At 61.0% G+C, this 23,062-nt stretch overlaps 2 protein-coding genes across 4 annotated transcripts in view; both read left to right on the forward strand.

Moving 5' to 3' along the window:
• Positions 1 to 411: 411 nt before the first annotated feature.
• ADAMTS10 (ADAM metallopeptidase with thrombospondin type 1 motif 10) lies at positions 412 to 19,656 on the forward strand. 3 transcript variants are annotated; one of them, XM_057311456.1, is made up of 26 exons: positions 412 to 599; positions 2,876 to 2,957; positions 4,211 to 4,397; positions 4,586 to 4,932; positions 5,291 to 5,447; positions 6,409 to 6,626; positions 8,098 to 8,181; positions 8,281 to 8,426; positions 8,849 to 8,892; positions 9,027 to 9,132; positions 9,222 to 9,368; positions 9,574 to 9,715; positions 12,359 to 12,466; positions 12,844 to 12,989; positions 13,091 to 13,154; positions 14,105 to 14,207; positions 14,487 to 14,620; positions 14,708 to 14,831; positions 15,706 to 15,786; positions 15,872 to 16,035; positions 16,131 to 16,257; positions 16,351 to 16,480; positions 16,822 to 17,026; positions 17,306 to 17,482; positions 17,568 to 17,715; positions 18,884 to 19,656. In XM_057311456.1, exons 3-26 carry the CDS (start codon positions 4,310 to 4,312, stop codon positions 18,991 to 18,993), a joined length of 3,300 nt encoding a protein of 1,099 aa, XP_057167439.1. In that variant the 5' UTR covers positions 412 to 599; positions 2,876 to 2,957; positions 4,211 to 4,309; the 3' UTR covers positions 18,994 to 19,656. The 3 variants fall into 3 exon arrangements, with proteins under 3 accessions (XP_057167439.1, XP_026337011.1, XP_057167440.1); XM_026481226.4 differs by having other exon boundaries at positions 413 to 599; positions 17,556 to 17,715; XM_057311457.1 differs by lacking the exons at positions 17,306 to 17,482; positions 17,568 to 17,715; positions 18,884 to 19,656 and having other exon boundaries at positions 413 to 599; positions 16,355 to 16,480; positions 16,822 to 16,912.
• A 1,400-nt stretch (positions 19,657 to 21,056) lies between these two features.
• Positions 21,057 to 23,062, forward strand: part of MYO1F (myosin IF) — a 31,776-nt gene continuing 29,770 nt past the window's right edge. Inside the window, exon 1 of the mRNA XM_026481231.4 lies at positions 21,057 to 21,211. Within this exon, the coding sequence (XP_026337016.1) occupies positions 21,209 to 21,211 (3 nt within the window). The 5' untranslated portion in view covers positions 21,057 to 21,208. The remainder of the gene's footprint in view (positions 21,212 to 23,062) is intronic.

A 23,062-nucleotide genomic window follows, 5' to 3' on the forward strand; every position in this document is an offset into this window, starting at 1 on the left:
TAACAGCTGTTGGCGGTGCAGGCGATGCAGGCGAGAGAGTGGGGTCTCCCCTCCCCCACTCTCCACCGCTCCCCCCCTCCGCGCCCCATTCCTTCCCCTTACCCCCACAGGACGACGGTGCCTCCTTCTCCATCCCCCACCTCCTCCCGCCTCTTTCCATTCAATCTCCCCTCCCCCAACCACCCCTACTCCTCTCCCTACTTTTCCCCTTACCCCTACCCAATTCTTCCTCCCTCCCTTCCCCCCCACCCCGCCTCTCTCCCCTCCCCCACCTGCCACCTTACTCCCCCCCCCCCGCCCGCCTTCCCCCCCCCCCCAGCCTCCACGGCGGGGCCGGTCCGGGCGGGGCCGCCCGAGCTCCCGGGTCCCTGGCTCGGGTCCAGCCCGCGGCCCAGGCCGGGCGGCGGCGGCGGCGGGCGGGGTTCTGGCCGCGCGCGGTTTGGGGGTTTTTTATAACCCTGGCAGGCGGCTCAGGAAGTGCCTTCCCCGCGCCCCCTCCCCCGGCCACGCCGCCGCGCTCGCTCCCTCCCTTCCTGCGCAGGGCGGCGAGACGGCGGCGGAGACTGCGGACGGAGGCCCGGGCGGGCGGCCGGCCGCAGGTAAAGGCGCGGGCGGCGCGGCGGGCAGCGGGCTCGGCGGGGCCGGCGCGGGGTGGCCGGGGGTGACCTTGTGTGTCTGCGTCGGGCGGGGACGGCCTCGGGCCCCGGTCTGTTGGACCGTCCAGCCTCGGGGGTTGTGTCGGTGTGTGATGTCCCTGAGTGTGTGCGACACTGAGGTCATGCGGGCTCCTGTCTGGGTTTGTTTGCTGCGTGTGTGTGTGTGTCGGGGTGCGCGTGGGCATCCACGTACGCTGTGAGTCTGCCTGTGTGTGTCTGCATGAACATGTCCATGAGTGTCTGGGTGAGTTTGAATTCGTGTGCGATCCTATGGGGTGTTGTGTGAGCGCATAGGTGTGAGTGTAAGCCAGTGTGTGCGCATAGTTACGTGTCTGCTGTGTGTGTAAATGTCTAGGTGAGTGTGTGTGTCTCTGTGCTGTCTCCGGGGGTGTCCGAGTGTAACAAGTGTGTAAATGCCCGTATGTGAGTGCGTCTGGTGTGTATGTCAAGTTCTGTGGGACTCCGTGAGTTTGTCCGTTGTCTGATGTGAGTGTGTGAACGAGTGTGTACGTGTCTGTGTGTGTAGGCCCAAGTGTGTGTTTGTCTCTGGGTTGTCTTCAGTGAATGAGTGTGTACGTGTGTGTGCACATAGGTCTGGGGAGTGTGTGGTTGTGTGTCTTGTGCGTTCGCCTCTGGATGTGTGTGTCCTGAGCGTGTCGGTGTGTTGCGATGGGAGTCCTTTGTGGGTCTGCGGTGTCTGGTTGTCGGTCCCCGGCTGCGCAGGTGTGGTCACCCTCGAGTGTGTGCGTCGCTACCAGTGTGTGTTTGTGTGTCTGGGTGTGGGAGTGGCACCTCCCACTTCCCTTGAGTGGGTCACCGAGGCCACAGCCGTCTGTCTCCCAGCGTCTCCAGCCCGTCGGGCTCAGGGCCTCTAATTAGTGGCTAGTTGAGGGGGACCCGCCGGGGCGCCGGCCCCCTCCTCCCGCAGGCCGCGGGCGGGCCTTTGTCTGCTCTCCCAGCAGGGTCTGCCTCCCGCCCAGCCAGATGTGCAGCGCCTGGAGGAGGCCTCTGCCCGGGCGGCCTCGGCCTTGGCCTCCGCTGAGGGGCCGGGTCTCCCCGGCACGGCCCAGGAGGTCTGGGTGTGGAGCGGCGGGTCCTTCCCGGATCACTGGGATGGGATGGAGCCTCCGCTGTTTCCGGGCCGCTTCCGCGCGGCATTTCCTCCTCCAGCGCTGGCACCGTCCCCGTGCTGGCCGCCTCCCTCCTGCCTTCTGGGAGGAGGGGCTGGGAGGACCGGCCAAGCCTGGGCACGCGCGTGCGTGCGTGCGCGCGCACACGGGCACACACATGGCCACACACAGGGTCACATGGGCACACACACCACACACAAAGTTGCCTACGTACCTACAGTCTACTTTCACGGTTACGCACACGGTCCTGCACGTGCAGTCACCCACACATCCCGGTGTAGATCCCCTGCTGTTGTCCCCAGCCAGGCTGGGGCCCCGGAACCCCCTAACCTCCCTACCATCAGTATCATTTTCTCCCCAGACCCACTGACCTGTTCCCAGTACCCCCAGTGCCCTGGGCAGGTCACACCTTGTCACCACCCTGCAGGCTGGGCCACTGTCCCAGATCCTCTTCTGGGCCTCTCCCTGGTGGACACCTGTGTGCCCTCCCCCTCCAGACCCCTCCCCTCCCCACCCCCACCCACCTATGCTGGGTCTTTCCACACCCTCCCCCACACCCCATCTGAGCCAGAAGCACAAAGGAGGCTGTGAGGTCGCGGGGAGGAGGGGCCCAGCTCCAGAGGACAGTGGTGAGGACTCCAGGGCTCCGGAGCAGGAGAGGCTCAAAGACACTGCAGCCAGGACCAGAGCCACAGAGCCGCTGGGAGAGGAAAATTCTGCCCCAGGCCTGGCAGTGCAGGAAAGAAGGAGAGGGACAGGATTGGGGAAAGGGGGTTCCAGCCTCACATTGCGATGAGAAAGTTGCCGCCTTGGCACGGGAGGGGAGGGGGTTTAAGGCAAGAGGAGGGTCAGGGGAAACTGACCAGGAAGAGGTTTAATCAGAGTTGGTCAAGGTCTCCAGGATGGAACAGAGGAGAGGAGGCAAGAGGAGATGGGGGCAGGGGAGGCAGAGTAGGGGAGGAGGGAGCTTTGGTGGGGGACTAGGAACTGAGGGAGGATGAAATTCAAGAGGAAAAGGACAGAGTATTCTCAGCCACCCCTGAACTTCAGACCCAACCCAGCTCCTCTCACTGCCCCCTCCCTGTCTAGGTGCTGAAGAAGAGGCACTGAGGCCCAGAGGGGCTCACGCACAGGTGTCCGACACCAGGCCGCCAACTGAAGCCCCCAAAAGGTAAAAACAAGCAGACAAACGAGGGGTAATCATTCCCCAGCTGAAGGGAGCAATAGGGTCACAGAGTGCCTTGGAGTGAGCTCCCCATTGCTGGAGGGGTCCAAGCAGAAGCGGGTCATGTCAACTTCTAAGTCTGCATCTTGTTGAAAACCTGGCTCCCTCCCTCATGTGCTGAACTGCCCTGTTTGGAGATCGACTCTCAGACTTGGCCAGGCTGCAAAGAAAACAAGACAGTGTGTGATTAAGGGGGAAACAGCACAGAGGGGGAGGAGGAGGAGGGTGGAGGCAGGAGTGGGGAGGAGGGTTTGGCACAGGGTAGTGGCCCAAAGTGGTGTCTGTGCGCAGCAGGCTGGCCTGGGGCAGATGCCAGAGAAACTGAGACCTGCCGGGCAAGCCTAGAGCTTCCAGAAAGAAGCATCTGAAAGGAGAAGAGCCAAACCAGGGGCAAGGCTGGAAATAGAGGGTGGGGGAGAGGTCATGGGGACAGACGCCACCTGTAGGGGTTCCCAGCCCTGCTGACAGGGTGAATAATGCTACCGGTGGCAGTGGATCCAATAGCAGGGCCTAGGTCAGGCGGGGTTAGTGGGAGGAGCCAAGCACTGGCTTCTGGTTTAATCTGGGCTGAAAATGCCCACTGACCAACACAGCCTTCAAGTGTGGCCCATGCCAGCCTCCCCTTGCTGCCCTCCTGCGCCCTCCCCTCAGGCATTCTGCCCAGCCACACCGGCCCTTGTGGTCCTGGGTCCAGACCAAGGTCCTCCCTGCCTCTGGGCTTTTGGTCCTGCTGCTGTCCCTGGGGCAGCTTCTCCTGTCTTCACATGATGAGTTTCTTCTCATCCTCTGCACCCCTGCTCCCGAGCCTCCCCATTACTTCTAGAGAACTTGTCCCAGTCTGAGCTCCTCTCGTTCAGTCACTCCCAGGAGAGACAGCCCCTCGGTGGGCAGGGATGGCATCTCTACCATGCGTATCATTAGCCAGTGAACAAATTCTCAGGATTATCGTGGAAATGAAATAAAATGCTGTGAAAACGCTCAGGCCGGTAGCTGGCCCGTAGTGGGTGCTCACAGTCAAAATCCCTGTGTACCCTCCTAGTATAGGGAGGATGACGGGGACGGGGACAGGGGGACGGGGGACTTCTGCGTGAGGAAATGCCGCGGGCATCCTTGGGGCTGGGAGTGAGGGGCTTTGGCACTGGCCACCCTGGGCAGCAGGACCAGGCGCCCGCCCCCGCGACCCAACTCCTCCCTCCCAGGACCCCGGTGATGCCGCCCAGGCTGTGAACAGGGGAGGCAGTGCTGTGGGGGCTGCCGGCAGCCGGGGCTGGAGAGAGACATGTGGACACGTGGCCTCTATGGCTCCCGCCTGCCAGATCCTCCGCTGGGCCCTCACCCTGGGGCTGGGCCTCACATTCGAAGTCATACACGCCTTCCGGTCTCAAGGTAGGGGTGTCCAGGGGCAGCATGGGGAGGGAACAAGGAGCCGAGGAAGGGTCAGTGGGGCTGGGATGGCAGTCACTTGGGGGAGGGCCCTGGGGTCAGCGAGGCCAGCATCATTTGCCCTGTAGCCAAGCAACGAAGACACGGATCATTCCCAGGGCTCACCCCAAGCCTCTGACCCTCACCCACAGATGAGTTCCTGGCCAGTCTGGAGAGCTATGAGATCGCCTTCCCCACTCGAGTGGACCACAATGGGGCCCTGCTGGCCTTCTCGCCCCCGGCTCCCCGGAGGCAGCGTCGGGGCACGGGGCCAGCCCCAGAGTCCCGCCTCTTCTACAAGGTGGCCGCACCCCGCACCCACTTCCTGCTGAACCTGACCCACAGCCCCCGTCTTCTAGCAGGGCACGTCTCTGTGGAGTACTGGACACGGGAGGGCCTGGCATGGCAGAGGGCTGCCCGGCCCCACTGCCTGTACGCTGGCCACCTGCAGGGCCAAGCCGGCAGCTCCCATGTGGCCATCAGCACCTGTGGGGGCCTGGTGAGTGGAGGGTTCTGGGACGCAGGGGGAAATGCCCACCGGTTTGGGAGTTAAGAAAAACACTTCTAAATCTAGGTCAGAGAAGGAATCCTGGTGGATATTTTTTAAGCATTTTGAGCTAATTGCAAGGATTAGTTATTTTAGGATGTAGCTAAAGCAGAACTTGGAGGAAAATGCGTAGCCAGGGGGTCAGGCTGAACACAATGAACCAAACTTCCACCTCAGGAAGTTAAAAAAGGAAAAGCAACATAAACCCAGTAAGACAGAAAGAATGAAATCGTAAAGACAGAGATAGGGTCCCATGGGTCCTGGGAACCAAAATCTGACCCGAGCCCTCTGCCCGCTCCCCAACCCCCAGCATGGCCTGATCGTGGCAGACGAAGAAGAGTATTTGATTGAGCCCCTGCAAGGTGGGCCCAAAGGGGCCCAGGGCCCAGAGGAGAGTGGCCCCCACGTGGTGTACAAACGCTCCTCTCTGCGTCACCCCCACCTGGACACAGCCTGTGGAGTGAGAGGTACATCCGTCTTTCTGGGGATGGGCAGAGGGGCTGCACATCTTTGCCTCGAGGCAGAAACGGGCAGCAGTGTCTCTCCTTCCAGAATGTCGGCAGGGAGCTAAGTGCGGGGACAAATGGCAGACAGCCAGGGAGCAGGACAGTCGGGCAGTGAAACAGCCCTCCCATCACTGCCAGAGTCTGACGGCCCAGCAGGGAGCGAGACAGGTGCTCAGGTGTAAAAGCCTCCGTCTCCAGGATGACGGGGTGACCAGACAGTTAAGCGGCCAAGGAATGGCCGATACTCGAGCCACTGCAGCGTGAAAAGCCTGTTCAGAAAGTCCGATTTACAACCAGACTTGCAGGAAGGTGTCTGATCAGACGTTCAGGGGGTGGGGGGATGAGACAGATATTTACAAGGGGACAAGTGCAAAGCCCTGGGACGTTACATGAGGTATGCCATCCAACCATCTGGGAGTGGGTCCCTGTGTCGGACCTACAACCACAGTCGGTTGTACGAACGGAGGGGCAGGTGGTTTCACAGTCAGACAGCCAGTGAGACGGGTTGGGCGGTAAGACCCTCAGGCAGTGGGTGTCCTCCAGCCGCACAGCTGGGCAGTGCGTTGACGAGAACGTGGCACGGTTGGAAGACCACAGAGTCCTAACAGGCACACAGCTCCCGTGCTGAGACGGGCAGCTACACACCTACATTTGGGCAAAGGAATTTGCAGGAAGTGGCGCGGTCATGCTGGCTGTCGTGGGGCCCAGGGCAGGTGTTCAACCAAGCAGTCCAGCAGCGGGGCAGCCAGATCCTCGTAGAACCCATCATCTGGGCAGTGGACCGTTGTAGGACTAGACGTTGCACAACCAGAAGACCCCGTAGCCGAAGAAGGGGGAGTCTGGGGGCCTATGGGGCAGACGTGCCATCAGACAGGGTCTTGGACAGTAAGAGCCACAGAATGACCAGAAATTGTCCATCCAGACGAGAAGCCATGGAAGGGGCGGCCGTGGTGGCTGCGGACCCTGAAGCCTCCCCCGGCCAGGCCCCTGGGGAATGAGACCGAGCGTGGCCAGCCTGGCCTGAAGCGCTCAGTCAGCCGAGAGCGCTACGTGGAGACCCTGGTGGTGGCCGACAAGATGATGGTAGCCTACCACGGGCGCCGAGATGTGGAACAGTACGTGCTGGCCATCATGAACATTGTAAGTGCCTCCCCCTCCCTGGCCGTGGAGCCCCGAGACCTGGAGCCAGCCTCCTGAGGTCAGGAAAGGGGTGAGGGGGGCGGGAGTCACCGTTCCACCCACTAGCCCCGACCTGAGGCCAGGGAACCAGAATGGAGGGGGTAGAGTGAGAAAGGAGGCCCACGGCTGGCAAGGAACGAGGAGAAGCAGCCTCGCTGGGCGGCAGGAACGTGGACTCGGCTGCCTGCGGGCCCCGGCCAAACCTTTGTCTCGGCTGCTTTTTAGCTGTGTGCCCTTGGACCAGTCACTTCCCCTCTGTGCCTTGGTTTACCCACCCGTAAAATGGGGATAGTAATAGTGCCTCCACAAGGCTCAGGTGGTTGCCATGAACGGATACAGTGTTTGGAAGAGCACCTGGCATGCGGTCGGGGCTGCGTAAGTGTCAGCCTCAACTTGAGGTCAGCGGTCCCCCCGTGGGCACGCATCTGTGCGTGCACAGAGCCCTCCCGCAGGCACCTGCCTATAACTTCACACAGGTTACCTCGGTGACCCCCCACTCAGCCCCAGGGCCCGCGACAGATATCAGTCAAGACTCTGGATCTCTCTGGGCCTCAGTTTCCACCTTTGTAAAATGGTGTTGTCATAGTACCGCGGAGGGAAAGAGTGGGGGGGGGAGCCAGACAGAGCATTTGGCTCACAGTAAGAGCCTGACAAGGGGCGCTATTGTTTCGCTGCCACGAAAAGGGAAGAGAAAAAGGTTAGCAGACAGAGAGATGGCCCAATATGTTGACATAACATCACCGTATGATCGCGCTGTGTTCTGCCGGAGCCCGGCTTCCCTCCCTTGGGCTTTCCCAGTTGTCTAGAACCTGCCAGGCTTCTGCGGGTTTCCACGTGGGACAGTGGTGCCCCGGGCTCCGAGATCATGGCAGGAGATCTGTGAGGGAGCTGTGCCCCTCCCCCACCCCGGGCACTTCCTCCTCCTCCCTTGTCACCGTCTCCAGAGCCCCCCCCCCGCCCCCACACTCCCACCTTCTTGTGCTGATGCTCAGATTGGCAACTTTATTTTTTTTGAGATTTTATTTATTGATTTGAGAGAAAGAGCACGCACAAGCAGGGGGGAGGGGCAGAGGGAGAGGGAGAAGCAGGCTCCCCGCTGAGCAGGGAGCCTGATGACTCGGGGACCCCGGGATTATGACCTGAGGTGAAAGCAGACGCCTCACCAACTGAGCCACCCAGGTGCCCCCAAATTGGTACCTTTAGACGGCCGTGGAATGAGACCACATGTGCACGTCCCGCAGGCCGCCTCTGGGCAGAGACACTTGAGGCTGCTGCAGGGGTGGGTAGGGGTGGAGGACAAGTAGACAAGCTGAAGGGGGGTGAGTCAGAAAGAAATGTACTGGCGAAAGAGAGCTAGTGCCATTGTTTCGCTTTTTGTCTCCTGCTCTGGGCCCCTCTTAAGACTCGGTCTCTCTTGTTTCTTGGAGGTCAGGTTGCCAAACTTTTCCAGGACTCAAGTCTGGGAAACATCGTTAATATCCTGGTGACACGCCTCATTCTGCTCACGGAGGACCAGGTGCGAGCCCCCCCCCACCTGCCCTGCACACCAGTGCTGCCTGCCCCCCCCCCCGCCCCCTGGGGTGGCCTGTGCCCATGCCTGTCTGTCTGTCCACAGCCCACCCTGGAGATCACCCACCATGCCGGGAAGTCCCTGGACAGCTTCTGTAAGTGGCAGAAATCCATCGTGAACCGCAGCGGCCATGGCAACGCCATTCCGGAGAACGGTGTGGCCAACCATGACACAGCGGTGCTCATCACGCGGTGAGGGGCGGGGAGGACTCCAGGACGTGGGCCGGGGGACCATCCAGGTCCAAGCAGGAGGCACTTCTGCTGGGAGACGGGAGAGGCTGGGAAGCTGCTGTCACTCCAGTGGGGAGCGGGGTGGGGAGGGGCTGTGGGGCGCCTGAGAGCCGCGGTTCCAGGGGCCAGGGGGGAAGAGCCAGGGACAGTGGGGCCACCACTTGGGCACAGACACACTCGTTCACTCACTGTCTCGTTGATGCAGTCGGTCAGTCACTCGCGCCCCCAGCATCCCCGAGGTCCGCTGGGGGCAGAGCGCGGGGCTCCGGGCGAGAGGCAGGTAGGGCCTCCCTGGCAGAAGGGGGCCTCCGGAGACGGTGATGGTGGCGGCATCAGGGCCTAGGGAGGCAGCCCGGCCCCTGACGGCCCCTCTCCTTCCGCAGCTATGACATCTGCATCTATAGGAACAAGCCCTGTGGCACACTAGGTACTTAACCCCCGGAGGTCTCAGGCATCCGCGAAGGCAGCGGATGGGTGGCCCTGGCGGGTGGGGACCTGGCAGGGTGGCGGGGCCGCCGGCACCGCCTGAGTCCAGCCCCGCCCCCACGCTCCGTTCCGCAGGCCTGGCGCCCGTGGGCGGCATGTGCGAGCGGGAGAGGAGCTGCAGCATCAATGAGGACATCGGCCTGGCCACTGCCTTCACCATCGCCCACGAGATCGGACACACGTGAGGCCAGGGACACCACGGGGGGAGCGGCCGGGCCGGCCGGGCAGCTTCCTCGGCTCTGGGGGTGGAGCCGACACTGCTCTCCCCAGGTTTGGCATGAACCACGACGGTGTGGGGAACAGCTGTGGGGCCCGTGGCCAGGACCCGGCCAAGCTCATGGCCGCCCACATCACCATGAAGACCAACCCCTTCGTGTGGTCGTCCTGCAGCCGCGACTACATCACCAGCTTTCTGGAGTGAGGATGTGCCCGCCCGCCGGCCCACACTCCCGCTCACCTTGGCTGGGGGGCGGGGGGGGGGGGCTGGAAACCAGAGCTGCCTCTGAGAGGGGTCCTGTTCTGTTCGCTGCAGGGCTGCTCCCTAGGACCTGCACCCTGCCGGGGCCCTTGAGCTCTTCTCTTGGAGCCCCCTAACATGACAGCTCCTTTCTTCTCACCACAGCTCAGGCCTGGGGCTGTGCCTGAACAACCGGCCCCCCAGACAGGACTTCGTGTACCCCACGGTGGCACCTGGCCAGGCCTACGACGCAGATGAACAGTGCCGCTTCCAACATGGAGTCAAATCGCGTCAGTGTAAATACGGGGTAGAGAGAGCCTTCCTGCTTTCCTTCCAGGGAGGGGAGGGGCCGCAGGGGGTGGGAGAGCTGGGAAGGGGGTGAGCCCCCATGGGGGCCAGGGGGAAAGAGGTGCACGAGTGTACAAATGTCACATGCACTCAGTGGGATGGAGAATGGGATCTGCCGATCCTCCAGACCCCTGATTTGGGGGCTGGGCTGGGGAGACCTTGGGCACCATCTTCTGTCCAGCCTATCAGGCAGCCTATGGGCTACAGCAGGACTAAAGTCCCAGGCCCCCTAACTGGGCAGTTTTTCACCAAACATTCCAAATGGGGTAGACATAGTTCCCTGGGGATGGACCATCTTTCCCACTTGGCAAAGAACTGGGCAGAGCCTTCCAAGGACACCCTGTCTTCACTCCCTGCATCCCCCACCAACTGGTTTACAAGATCGCCTGGCCCTGAGGCTTGGCTGGACGAGCTCTGAGCCTCTGGACCACCCCTCACTCTTTGTGAAGTTTAGATTGACTTCCCAAAGCCCCGTCCTTTCATAGAGAAGCAAGCGGGGAGTCACACTCCCAGCTGCCCCCAGGCAGCTGGAGGTCTGCTGGCTTCCTCAAGACTCCAAAGATGAGAGTTTGGATAGCCATGACCAAGCTAAGGCCATGTTCACTCAACACAGGAAAAGGCAATCGTTCAAATGCCCTCACTTCATCCCAGGGCAAGATAAGGAGACAAACCCTGGAATAATTTCCATTTCAATCTACTCTTGCCTACCCTCCCCCAACTTGGCTGGTTACTGCAGCGCCCTTAACAAATTTCTAAAGAATCTGGGAGCCACCCTTGAGCATCTGCTGTATCCCAGATATCCTAACAATGATGACAATGGCTGACTTTACTGAGCGCCCACTATGTGCTAAGCATGTGATACATATCATCTCATTTAAACTCTTGACAATCCTGCTAGTCCCACATTACAGATGAAGGGATGGAGGCATAAGGAGGGTGCCTTGCCCAATGTCACAGTTCGAGAACATGTCAGAGCGGGACTCGATTCCAGGTCTCTCTGTGACTCCAAATTTTATAATGAGGTGGGGGAGGGGAGGAAGTGCCAGAATAAGGAGCATGGACCAGTGCTGGCTGTATGTTGAATTGATTCTTTCTTTTATTTCTCCAAGGAACACCTTCCCGGCGCCCCTGGCAAAGGGGGAAATTATTGACTACATATAACTTGGCTAACGTGTGTAAAGAGCTGGGCCTAGTGCCTAGTCCAGAGATAGCTGTGGTCACTGTTACACAATAACAGGGAGTTTATGCAATCTCTTTCGGATCTATTCTGTCACATGCCTCTCAGCCTTTTATGTAGGCAAGGCCCATCTCCTAGATGAGAAAACAGAGAGAGGGGGCCGTGTTGCAATTGCCCGGCAGAGCTGAAGTCTCCCAGAGTGGCCCAGAGCTCGTTCATATGCACCACAGCGCCTCCTTGTGGAGAGGAGGAAAAGCAGGACTGGAATAGCCAGTTCTCTTTAAGAGGTGTCAGAAGTGGGATTGGGCCCCCTGATATTTTTACAAATGGCGGGGAGGACACGAGCCAAGTGAAGCCAGAAAACCAGGCTGAGTTTTTAGCTGAGACGTGCCCTCTGAAGGAGCAGAAGGCAGGGACTCTGGAGGACGGTTGAGGGAGCCGACTTGAGAACAACTTCCAAACTTCTCAAGTGTGCGCAGATTCCTCTCAGAGGCAGGCCCTTATGACAGCCATTGATTGGCCCAATCCCAGACCATCAAAACTTGAAAAGATTAGGTTCAAAGAGGAAACGGCAGGAGGTTATAAAAAGGAGAATGAAGGATCTCCACTTCTCCCTGGGAGGCAGGGCGGGATAGAGGCTGGAGAGTCAGAGATTTGGCGACACCTGAACCCAGTGGGGTTTGTCCAGGGATGCTAACCTGAAGGGTCAGAGTGACTTCCTGGAACTAGTCCAGCCCATGCAGGATTCCAACAGGAAGGTGGGCAGATTTTTCAGGGGGAGGGAAGTAGAGGAATGTCCCACCCAAGTCCGGCCTGGCCTTGTTCCTGCCCGGCCTTCCAAACAGTAAAAGCTCCAGGAGCTTCCTCAGTTTTGAAGGGGAGGGGGCAACAAGGAGGACCACCAGCTGGAAAAAATTAGAGATGAGGCCTTTGACCTGAGCCACCTTCCAGGCCAGTTTTGAGAGTTACTGTTCTCCCAGGGGCTGCTTCACCCACCCAACAAGGAATGCAGAATCATCTTCATTCCTCAGCAGGTCGGGAGACTCGGGAGGCACCAGAGTGCTGAGATCACAGAGCGGTCCATCAAAGGCCTGGGTTAGAACCTAGGCTACCCCTCAGAAGCTGTGTGGCCCCTAGCAAGTGACTTGACTTGTCTGAGCCTTGGTTTTCTCACAGTGAGATGGGGGTAGTAATGCCTAAGGAAGCTGACGGCACCCACGGACGCTGGATCAGTGCAGCCCGTAAGGCAGAGGGGGGGGTCTCAGGCCATGCCCCGCAGGAGGATTCAAGAAGGCTCCTTGAGACCCAGCAGAGGAGCGCCGGGGCCCCACTGCGAGGCGGCAGTGAGCGGGTCGCCGCCCGGCGGGCGGGCAGCCGGAGGGAGGAGGGCGGGGGGCGAGCCTGAGCGGGTGCCTTGGCCCGCAGGAGGTCTGCAGCGAGCTGTGGTGTCTGAGCAAGAGCAACCGGTGCATCACCAACAGCATTCCAGCCGCCGAGGGCACGCTGTGCCAGACGCACACCATCGACAAGGGGGTGAGCGCCGGCCGGGCCCCGCCCCCTCCCGTGAGCCACGCCCACCGCGCCGCCGTTGGGGTTTTCCGGCGGCTCTGGTCACGCCCACGGCCCGTGGGTCCCGCCCACGGCCTGAGGCCACCCCCTGCCCCTCCTCCAGCCGCGCTCGTCCCACAGCGAGTTTCACCTCCCGGCGGTGACCGTAGGCTTAGGCCATGCCCCTGTATTGCCTGTGTCCGGGGGCCCAGAACCCACTTCCACCCTCGCCCCCTCCGACCCATCGCAGGGGTGCTGAGACCTCGGGCTGGGGGGAAGGGGCGGGGCAGGAAGGAGAGCCGAGATCCCGGGAGTCTGCGGAGCCGGGCTCACCTCCTCCCTCTCCCCCCGACCTCCGGTAGTGGTGCTACAAGCGCGTGTGCGTCCCCTTCGGGTCGCGGCCGGAGGGCGTGGACGGGGCCTGGGGCCCGTGGACTCCGTGGGGCGACTGCAGCCGGACGTGCGGCGGCGGCGTGTCCTCCTCCAGCCGTCACTGCGACAGCCCCAGGTCAGCCGTCAGGACCCTTTGTAAAGAAAACGGGGCGGACCCCCACTATTTCCCCCCTCCGCCCCATATCTCTTCTGTCCCCCCACCCCCACCCCTTCCAGGCCAACAATCGGGGGCAAGTACTGCCTGGGTGAGAGACGGCGGCACCGTTCTTGCAACACCGACGTGAGTTCTCCCAGGATCCCAGCCCAGGATCCTCGGCCCCTTTTACCCTTCACCCCTGTCCTGCCCTGCCCTGCCGACAGCTGCCCCTGGGCCCCGGCGCCGACTGGACCCAGCTCCCCTGCAAGCGTCTGGCTCCTTCCAGTTCGCAGATGACTCTCCCGCCTTGAACTTGCTTGAGCTCCACAACCTCCTCCAGCTATAGCGCGCCCCACCCCCTCCCTTCAAAGCCCAGTTTCCCCAAACTGCCCCCGTCCCCGCCCTAAAGCCATCGCTGAGCTCGCTGTCACAAAATTCAGTGGCCACGTTTGGGTGCTCTGCTTGTACTCCCTTATGACCAGGAACCACAGCCTCTGTCCAAAACTGCCCCCTTCCCCGTGCTGCCATCTCCAGGGCCCTGTGCTCCCAGCACCTTGTGTTACACCTCCCGTCTCCTCTCCACTGCTGCCCCTTCTTTAAATGCTGGGGTTCCCCGTGGCTGGTGGGGGTTTCTGACTATAAGCGAGTCTTCGGGGCACACGCCTAATAAGCACCAGGCCCACTGCAGCAGGGGGTGCTCAGAGGGCAGGGAGAGCTTTGGGGTGGGCGATAGGGGGTCTTCCCAGGGAGTCCATGCGTGTGCCCCCACCCCTATAATGAGTGCCCCTGGCTCCTTTCTAGGCCTGCTCTCAAGAAAGGCCTCATGCTCTGAAACCAGAAACCCAGCCATCACCCCCAGCTTGCCCCAAACTCTAATGAGTCATCCACCCCATCTCAGACGTACCTGTCCCTCCAGCCCAACAGCCTGGACCTAGCCCAGGCCACCAGCCAGTCTCACCTAGTCCTCCCTGGCCTCTCTGCCTTCAGCTCCACCCCTCCAACGCATCCCTGCTCTGAGCATCCAGCCTCAGGCCTGTGCCCTAACTCCATCCCCCACACCCCGCCTCCCTCCCTCTCCTCTCTCTTGCCCCCAGGACTGTCCCCCAGGCTCCCAGGACTTCAGGGAAATGCAGTGCTCCGAATTTGACAGTGTCCCCTTCCGTGGAAAATTCTACACGTGGAAGACATACCGAGGAGGTGAGTGACAGACCCAGGAGTCCGTGGGGCAGTGGAGGACAGAAGCAGGTGGATACAGCATTGTGGGATCTGCCCTGAGCGCCCCCTCACCCAAGGGGCCGAAGAGCCCAGGATGTGGCTCGACAGTTCCTTGACAGGACGCTGGGAACCCCGACTTCCAGCCTGCCCATCCTTGTTGGGTCTGGGGTCTGTCCCTCTCTGCCTCATCTCCCCCCTCTGGAAGTGAGCAGGGAGTCCCAGGGGGCCTGGCCCTCGGTCTGACGGGGCTGTGCCCCCCAGGGGGCGTGAAGGCCTGCTCACTCACATGCCTGGCCGAAGGCTTCAACTTCTACACGGAGAGGGCAGCGGCCGTCGTGGACGGGACGCCCTGCCGCCCGGACACAGTGGACATTTGCGTCAGCGGCGAGTGCAAGGTGGAGGGGACGCCCAGAGACAGGGCAAGGGCTGGGGGAGTGAAGGCAGGGAGGGGAGCTCACTCCCACCCCACCCCACCTCCCCAGCACGTGGGCTGCGACCGGGTCCTGGGCTCTGACCTGAGGGAAGACAAGTGCCGGGTTTGCGGTGGCGACGGCAGCGCCTGTGAAACCATTGAGGGGGTCTTCAGCCCAGCCTCTCCTGCAGCCGGTGAGAGATCCCCATTCCCTCTCCCTCTGCACACTTGGTGACTGGGGGCAGGACTGCCCCATCACAGTAGCCAACATCAGCTACTCACACCCAGGGGCCCAGTGGGGACTCCAAAAAGTCCCCAGGGACACAGCAATGCCCCAGATCAGGGTCAGGGACTAGCTTGGGCTCTGGTGCTTAAACCTGGGCAATTAACATGCCAAGAGGGCTGTGACCTGAACCTTTCCCCTCCCCCGTCCTGGGAGCCTGGTGCTGGGTCCGGGACAGAGAGGGGTTGACCGCTCTGAGCGGGGCTTAAGGGGCTCTGTGCTGGAGGAAAAGGCTAACTAGGAGAGGGATATCTGCAGGGTGTGGTGAAATTGAGCATGACTTCCAAACTTGGGCTGAAGGAGAGAGACCCCAGGGAGGTGGGGGGATGGGAGGCCCCAGTGGGATTCAGGGGATGGGAAGGGACCCAGGTCAGAAGTGGTGGAGCCCACTCAAACCTAACTCTCACTGCTAAAATCGCCATGTCACTGTGTGGGTTGGGGCCTCTGTAGTGCCCCCATCCCTCTGCGTTGGGGGTAGGGAGTGGATCAGACCATTGTGGTGGTCAGAGAGGCAGGGAAGTTTGGGTTCAAACCCCAGCCCAGCCAATTCCTAGCTGTCAAACCTGGGCGAGTTGCTTAGCTTCTCTGAGCCTCAGTCTTGTCATCTGTAAAATGGGTATGACGACACATCTACTTCACAGGGCCAGAGCTGGGGATGCATTAGAACGTCCCTGTAAGCACTTAGTGCAGTAATGGTAGCTGTTATCATCAAGGGCCGGGAATGGGGGAAGTAGGCAGGTGTGGGGGAAGGGCCAAGCAGGTGACATCTGAGCTCCACCGTCCAGGGTATGAGGAAGTCGTCTGGATCCCCAAAGGCTCCGTCCACATCTTCATCCAGGACCTGAACCTCTCCCTCAGTCACCTGGGTGAGCTGGAGGTGGAGGGATGAGGACTGGGGGTCAGCAGGGGGTCAAGGTGGCTGGAGTTCTGACCCCTATGCTGTCCCCCTAGCCCTGAAGGGGGACCAGGAGTCCCTGCTGCTGGAGGGGCTGCCCGGGACCCCCCAGCCCCACCGCCTGCCCCTAGCTGGGACCACCTTTCAGCTGCGACAGGGGCCAGATCAGACGCAGAGCCTAGAAGCCCTGGGACCCATAAATGCATCTCTCATCGTCATGGTAATGATAGTGGGAGCAAGATGCCGGAAGATATTGGCATCATTGGCGGGGAATGGAGCTTGGCATCCACTTGATGGCCCCCTCCCCCACCTCAGGTACTGGCCCGGACAGAGCTGGCTGCCCTCCGCTACCGCTTCAATGCGCCCATCGCCCGAGATGCGCTGCCCCCTTACTCCTGGCACTATGCGCCCTGGACCAAGTGCTCGGCCCAGTGTGCCGGCGGTGAGGTCGGGGTGGGGTCAGGGGCGGGCACTGGTCCCCTGGGCTGACGTGCTGGTCCCAGCAGGGCTGAGCGGGTCTCTTGCCCACCCCCAGGCAGCCAGGTGCAGGCCGTGGAGTGCCGCAATCAGCTGGACAGCTCGGCCGTGCCCCCCCACCATTGCAGCGCCCACAGCAAACTGCCCAAGAGACAGCGAGCCTGCAACACAGAGCCCTGCCCGCCAGAGTGAGTGCCTCCCCGGGTTGCAGGGTCAGGGTGACAAGAGCAGGAGTGCCAGGGCTCCCCAGGGTGGGGTCAGGGCTCTCCTGGAGTGGGAGTCAGAACCATAACCTCCTTAGCCTCGTCCTGGTAATCGTCTCCCAAGGTGTGACGTGCCTCCCCACCCCCAGCGTGGCTACAGGGTGACTATACTCCAAGTGCTGGCAGTGCTCCCTGCAGAAGCCGCAGGCATCCCTGTGCCCGCTTCCATAAAGATGCTGGTTATTGGGGAGGAGAAGGGTATGCCAGTACCTCGGAACCGGGGTGCCCTCTGCTGCATACCCTCTCAGACCCACCCCTCCGCACAGCTGGGTTGTAGGCAACTGGTCGCGCTGCAGCCGCAGCTGTGATGCAGGGCTGCGCAGCCGCTCCGTCGTGTGCCAGCGCCGAGTGTCAGCCGCCGAGGAAAAGGCGCTGGACGACAGCGCGTGCCCGCAGCCGCGCCCGCCGGTTCTGGAGGCCTGCCAAGGCCCCGCTTGCCCGCCCGAGTGGGCCGCCCTGGACTGGTCAGAGGTCAGCCGCCCCTTCCCGCCCACGCCCAACCTGCTCGCTGTGCAAGCGGGGGGTAGGGACTGGGATGCCCATAATGGGTGCCCACCGAGGCACCTCTCCGCAGTCACAAGCCCCTCCTCCTAGACCTAGTTAGTGGCACCCCCCGCCCCCAGCGACCGGTCCAAGGTTAGCTGACCCCTCCTCACCTCCCTCTGGACCACCACCCTCCCTCCCGCCCCGTGCATGCGGGATGCGGGGACTGGAGCGCCCAGGAGCATGAAACCCCCTCTCCGACTGCAGTGCACCCCCAGCTGCGGGCCAGGCCTCCGCCACCGTGTCGTCCTGTGCAAGAGCTCCGACCACCGCGCCACGCTGCCCCCCGCGCACTGCCCGCCCGCAGCCAAGCCGCCAGCCACCATGCGTTGCAACTTGCGCCGCTGTCCCCCGGCTCGCTGGGTGACCGGCGAGTGGGGCGAGGTAGGCCGGCACCCGGGGGGCGGGGGTGGGGACAGGGGCAGCCCAGCCGAGGCTCAGCAGCGACTCCCCGCAGTGCTCTGCACAGTGCGGGATCGGCCAGCAACAGCGTGCGGTGCGCTGCTCCAGCCACACTGGCCAGCCGTCGCGCGAGTGCGCAGAGGCTCTGCGGCCCCCAGCCACGCAGCAGTGCGAAGCCAAGTGTGACAGCACGCCCCCCGGGGACGGCCCCGAAGGTATGTGGGACTGGAGGCCAAGGGGCACCAAGAGGGCCCTGTCCAGAGCGTGGGAGTCCTGACCATTGGCCTGGAGCATCTCCAACCACCGCAGTGCCTTTCTCTGTCCCCTCCAGGCGCTTCACCGCCACTCCCTGCAGACATGTATTAAGCACCACTGCATGCCAAGCTTTTTAGGCACCTGATCCTCTGGGCACCCAAACCCAGGTCGTTCCCCCAGCCACTTCCATGACCTTCATCCTGTTCATCTCCACCTGTACCATTAACGGCTGAATTTTTTTCTTTAATTCAGAGTTTCTCAACCTCGGGCACTATTGATGTTTTGGGCCACATAATTCTTGGGGGAGTGGGGCTGCCCTATGCGCGGTAGGATATTCCGTAGCGTTCCTGACTTGTGTCCGCTACATGCCAATAGCGCTCCTGCCCCCCAGTGGTGACAAGCAGACATGTCTCCATGTCTCCAGCTCCGGCCAAATGTCCCCTGAGGGACAAAATCACATTCCCTTGAGAACCACTGCTTTAAATATGTCCTTTTTTTCTTTTCCCCCCTACCTAAGTAAATTTATTTTCCATACAGGGCAATAGATCACTTCCTCCAGGCACTGGAACCAAACTGCCTGGACTGGGCTCCCTCCTCTGTGCCTTCTAATCTGTCAAGGGGGATAAATAATATACTCACTTGAGGGGGTGCTGCCTGAGGGAGATGGAATAAAACAGTCCACGTGAAGCCCTTTATTAGGCACCAGGCCCTGTCCTACATCACTGGCCAGGCAGGAGCCCGCATCATTGTCACAAACAGAGGGTCGATTACCATGAACACAAAATACTCAAATACCCTGAAAAGGAGTAACTTCTCTGGAGCTCAAAGTCTTCCCGTCTGTTACAAAGTGAAACGAGCAAGGATTACAGCCCCAGATGGATCAAAAGGATAACTGAAAGGGAATACTTTTCTCCTGATTTAAGGCCGGGTCTGACTCCCAGACCCGGTACTGTCTCTCTAAGTCCTCCAACAACCTAATGACATATTTACAAGCCCCCCCGCTTTGAGTTACAGTTATAAGCTCCCTTTGAGAGGCGAGGAAACTGAGGCAGAGAAGCTGCAGACGCACAGGGGCGCTGAGATCTGATCACTCCCTCCCCTCCCACCCCGTTCTCCCGCCCCCTCCAGAGTGCAAGGATGTGAACAAGGTCGCCTACTGCCCCCTGGTGCTCAAATTTCAGTTCTGCAGCAGAGCCTACTTCCGCCAGATGTGCTGCAAAACCTGCCAGGGCCGCTAGGAGGGGCGCGCGGCCCCAGAGCCACAGCTGGGCGCCGGCTGGAGGGGACCCGGCCCGCCGCTGGCCAGCCTGAAGGAGCCCGAGGGGGCGGGAGCTGGGAGTAAAGGGTGAGACGAAGCCGGAAGTTATTTATTGGGAATCCCTGCAGGGCCCCTGGCTGGGGGATGGAGAGGGGCTGGCCACCCCAGGGCCCCTCCTCGTCCCCTCTCCCAGTTCATAGTGAGACCCTCTCCAGGGTGGGTTTGAGGAGGGAACAACTGTCCGCCCAGCGCCCTTTTCACCCACTCCTAGGGAGCCCCCAATACTGCCCCCCCCTTTGACCGGAATATGTACTGTGAAGAGTGGGGGTGGGGAGGGGGTCTGCCTGTGTCCTGCCCCCAGCACTGCCCTATCCCTCCACTCTGAGCTGGGGGGGATGGGGGGAGGGTCTATGTCCGCTATGGGGGAGGGGGATTAGCACCACCTCCCTGACACCCTCCCCCTGACCAGACCAGCTACAGGGCTGAGGCAGAGCTGGCAAGATCCACCCCAGCCTCTGCCCTGCCTGCCCCAGGGGGACCCCGACATCCAGGCGCCCCCATCATGGTGCTACAGGCCCTGCCCTGGGGCCCACACACCCCTCGCCAGGAAGCCCTCCATCAATAAAGTTCTGTCTTGTGTAGATTTCCGAGTGTTGATTTGTGTGTGCGTCAATGAGCCTGGGTCACATGCCGTCCTTACCACTGAATGGAAGCGGCCGTGGCCCCTCCCCCCGCGGGTGGTCCCCGTCAGTCCAAAGGGGCCTGTCACCAGCACAGACTAGAGCCCAGTGATTCTACAGCTTCTCCAGGAGGGACTCAAAGCCACCCGGTCTGGCACCTGCTGTCCCGTCCACCACACCCCCAGGCCCTCGGCACGCTCCAGCCGCACGGGCCTCCCGGGCTTCGCGGAAGTTCCTCAATCTCCCGCCATCTTCCCATCTCGGGGGCCTTTGCTAGAGCCGCTTCCTCTGCCAGGTGTACCCTCCCCTCCCCTTTTCACCTGGTTAACTCCAACTCACCCTGCAGCCTCAGCACCAGCGTCACCTCCGTGCAGAAGGCCCCTGGGAAGCCTCCCGCACCGGGAAGGTCCTCTTGCCTGCTCATTCCCCGGTGCCTGGAGGCATTGCTGCGGTTGGCAGGCGCCAAGCCCTGGAGCAAACTTGTGCGGGAGATTCCGGGAGAGACGCGCTCCTCCCCACATGTGGCCCACTAGGGGGCGCCGCGCCCGGCCAACCTCCAGGCGCGATGCTGTGTACCGCGGGAGCGCGGGGATACCCGGGTCCTCCGGCCTCCCTGCCAGGCTCCCAGGGTGGGCTAGGGCCTCCTCCCCGTTGTGTGGCACGGAAGGTGACAACCCGTCCAAACTGCCACTCCCTAAATGTCAAGGGGAGACCGGGACGTGGCCTGCTGGTCTCCCGAGATCGGGACAGGGGCCAACACTTGATGAATCCTATGTGTGCCAGGCACTGCGGCGACGTCCCGCGCCCCCATTTTATAAGAAAGTGGGGGGGGCCGGAAGTAGAGCTGGGGGTTATTAAATCCAGAGCTGACATCCCAAGTCTGGAATCTAACAGCTGCCCCTGGTTCCTGGTAACCTCTGCTCGTGAGGTACCCCGGCACCCTGCCCCGACACAGACCCGCGTGGCTCCCCACTGGCCTTTCTGGGGGAAAGACCGGCAGGAGCGGCTCTGGAGGACGGAGTTTGCTTAGGGACGCCTGAACAGACATATATCTGAAGTGGTTTTGAAGAGACCTGAGCAGCCCAAACGCTTCCGGAGGCGACCTGAAAGAGCAGTCAGTCCTGCAGCCAGCTGACCTGTGTGCTGTTTGCTGCAGCCCCAGTCCCAGGAGTTGGAGAAAGGGCCTTCCCAGGGCCTGGCAGCTGCTGCCATGAATGCTCAACCTCTCCCTCAGGCTCAGAGCCCCAAACAGCCAGCGCCCCGCAGCTCCACCACTGCAGCTGGAGCTCTCTCCCCGCCCCTGGCCCAGCTTCCCTCCCCTGTAGTAGTGGCCCCTCCCACTAAAGGAAGTGGGAGAGGGGCTGTTCTAAGAGGAACTAGGGCTGGGAGTCTGGTGCAGGAGCGGGAGCAGGAGCAGGGCCATGCCTGAGCCACCCCCCAGAACACCCTGAGCCTCTACCCCTGCCACGACTCATCGGGGTGCTCCCCAGGGGCCTGACACAACCCCCCCCAACCATGGTAAGTCCTTCAAGCGCGGGCCTGCGGTGCAGGGGTGGGGGGCACCAGCCAGGTGGAGGTGCCCTGGACGCCACCAGTCAGAAGGTGGGGCCTGGGGAGGGGCACAGTGGACCCTTTGGGGGTTGCTCACTGCAGCTCAGGTGCCCCCAGCATCCTTCACCAGGGACCAAGCTCACATCTAATGGTGCCAGGATGCCAGGATGCTGAGGGGGGACCAAGCACGGAGCAGTAACTGAAGGACAGAGGATGACCCTGCGGGATCACATGGTATCTGCAGGGACAAGGACAGACCCCTTTCTCGGGGTTTCGGGAACCAGTCTCCAGCCCAGCTGGGTCCCTCATCTTCCCGTGTGGCCTTGGGCAAGTCACTTCCCCTCTCTGGCCTCGGTTCCCACATATGTCATATTTGGAAGTCAGCTGAGATGTAGAAGGTGTTCGGGGAAACTCTCAGAACTTCAGAGAGTCTGTGGGTTCTGCCACGCTGAGTCCACAGCTGGGAGCAGAAGCTGTGTCGAATGGGCAATGGGGGGCAGCGATGGTGTAGTGACATCATGCCTGTGTAAGTGACAAGGTGGTCTGGTCATAGCAATCGCAGGAACAGGAGACGGCCCCACCACCGCTGGTACCCTTCCAAGCAGGTATGGCAGGGGATACACCGCGGCCAGAGGTATCACCCCCCAGTGAGGTTAAGATCTGATGATGATTATGGTGACAAGGTTCAGGAGACTGTCACTGTCACGGGTCTAAACCCAGCAGCATCATGACCCACACATTAAGAGAGAGCCCGGGCGGGCTAGAACATTTGCCCCCACTGCTCCAAGCATTTGCAAGCCACTTCAGCTTTCGTTTCTTGTCAGTCTGTCAGTGAGAGCATGTGGCCAGGACAGTCACAGAGCCGGTGGTGACAACTTTCCTGGCAGTTGCAGCAGGCAGCTGACCAAGGTGGAGGAGGCAGGCGGTAGACCAAGCGGCAAGGATTGTGTTAGTGTGAGAGAAAACCTCTCCTGATTTCAGAAAGCCGATGATATATTGGGCATCACTGGCCAAGCACCCCTCTGGGTAATTCACAAACCAAACCATCGGCTAGAGCTCTGGGCTTGGGACAGGAATTCGAAGAAGGAGCTAAGCCAGTAGGGCTCAGGAGCTCAGATGGGCAGACTTTGATCAAAAGAACACAGGAAATGATTTGCTACTTGAAAGAAAAGCAACCCCTCCCAAGGAAGCCATATGAAATGCTTAGTCAATGGTTTGCTCAGCTGATGGGGTGTGGGAGGGGAGAAACTCCCCCAAGAGGACCCCAGAGAGGGGAAAAAAGAGCAGACCTCCACAAGGCTAATACTTCTATCTAGGGATGCTGATTGCTTCCTGGAGGGAAGATGACGAGTGCCAGGAAGAGTGTGGAAAGATTCATGCTCATAAAGTGCTTTACAGAGCACCTACTATGCACTCTGTACAGTAACCATCACTGTGGGTGATGCTCATTCATTGCTCGAGTTAGTGATGGCAGTGGGTGGAGGTGACTCATTCTCGGTCGCTGTCAAACAATGGTTATTGGGTTGTTGGTGCCATTGGTGGCCATGGTGATCACCGCTGTCTATTGTTGCAAGTTGGTGGCGACTGTGATTCTTGTAGGTGTGTTGGTGGTGGTGATGGCTGTTTTTGGTGCCAGCTAGTGTGGAATGTTTGCGGTCGGTGGTGGGTCATTGTCAGGGTTGATCCGTGGAATGATGGCAGTTGGTGGTCGCTGTCATTCGGAGGTGGGTGGTGATGGTAGTGATCTTATGCTATTGGTCGGCCATGTTGGCTTTGGCATGGCTGCTTCCATGGCAGCTGGTCATGTGTGGTTGTTGA

Source organism: Ursus arctos, unplaced genomic scaffold, assembly GCF_023065955.2.
Source record: "Ursus arctos isolate Adak ecotype North America unplaced genomic scaffold, UrsArc2.0 scaffold_14, whole genome shotgun sequence".
Classification (NCBI taxonomy): domain Eukaryota; kingdom Metazoa; phylum Chordata; class Mammalia; order Carnivora; family Ursidae; genus Ursus; species Ursus arctos.

Excerpts from the sequence above, each read along its gene's own strand:
- ADAMTS10 (XM_026481226.4), top strand. The coding sequence starts at position 4,310 with ATGGCTCCCGCCTGCCAGATCCTCCGCTGGGCCCTCACCCTGGGGCTG. Across the intron at positions 14,832-15,705 it reads CCCAGCCTCTCCTGCAGCCG|GGTATGAGGAAGTCGTCTGG; the intron begins GTGAGAGATCCC and ends TCCACCGTCCAG. Across the intron at positions 15,787-15,871 it reads CCTCTCCCTCAGTCACCTGG|CCCTGAAGGGGGACCAGGAG; the intron begins GTGAGCTGGAGG and ends CTGTCCCCCTAG.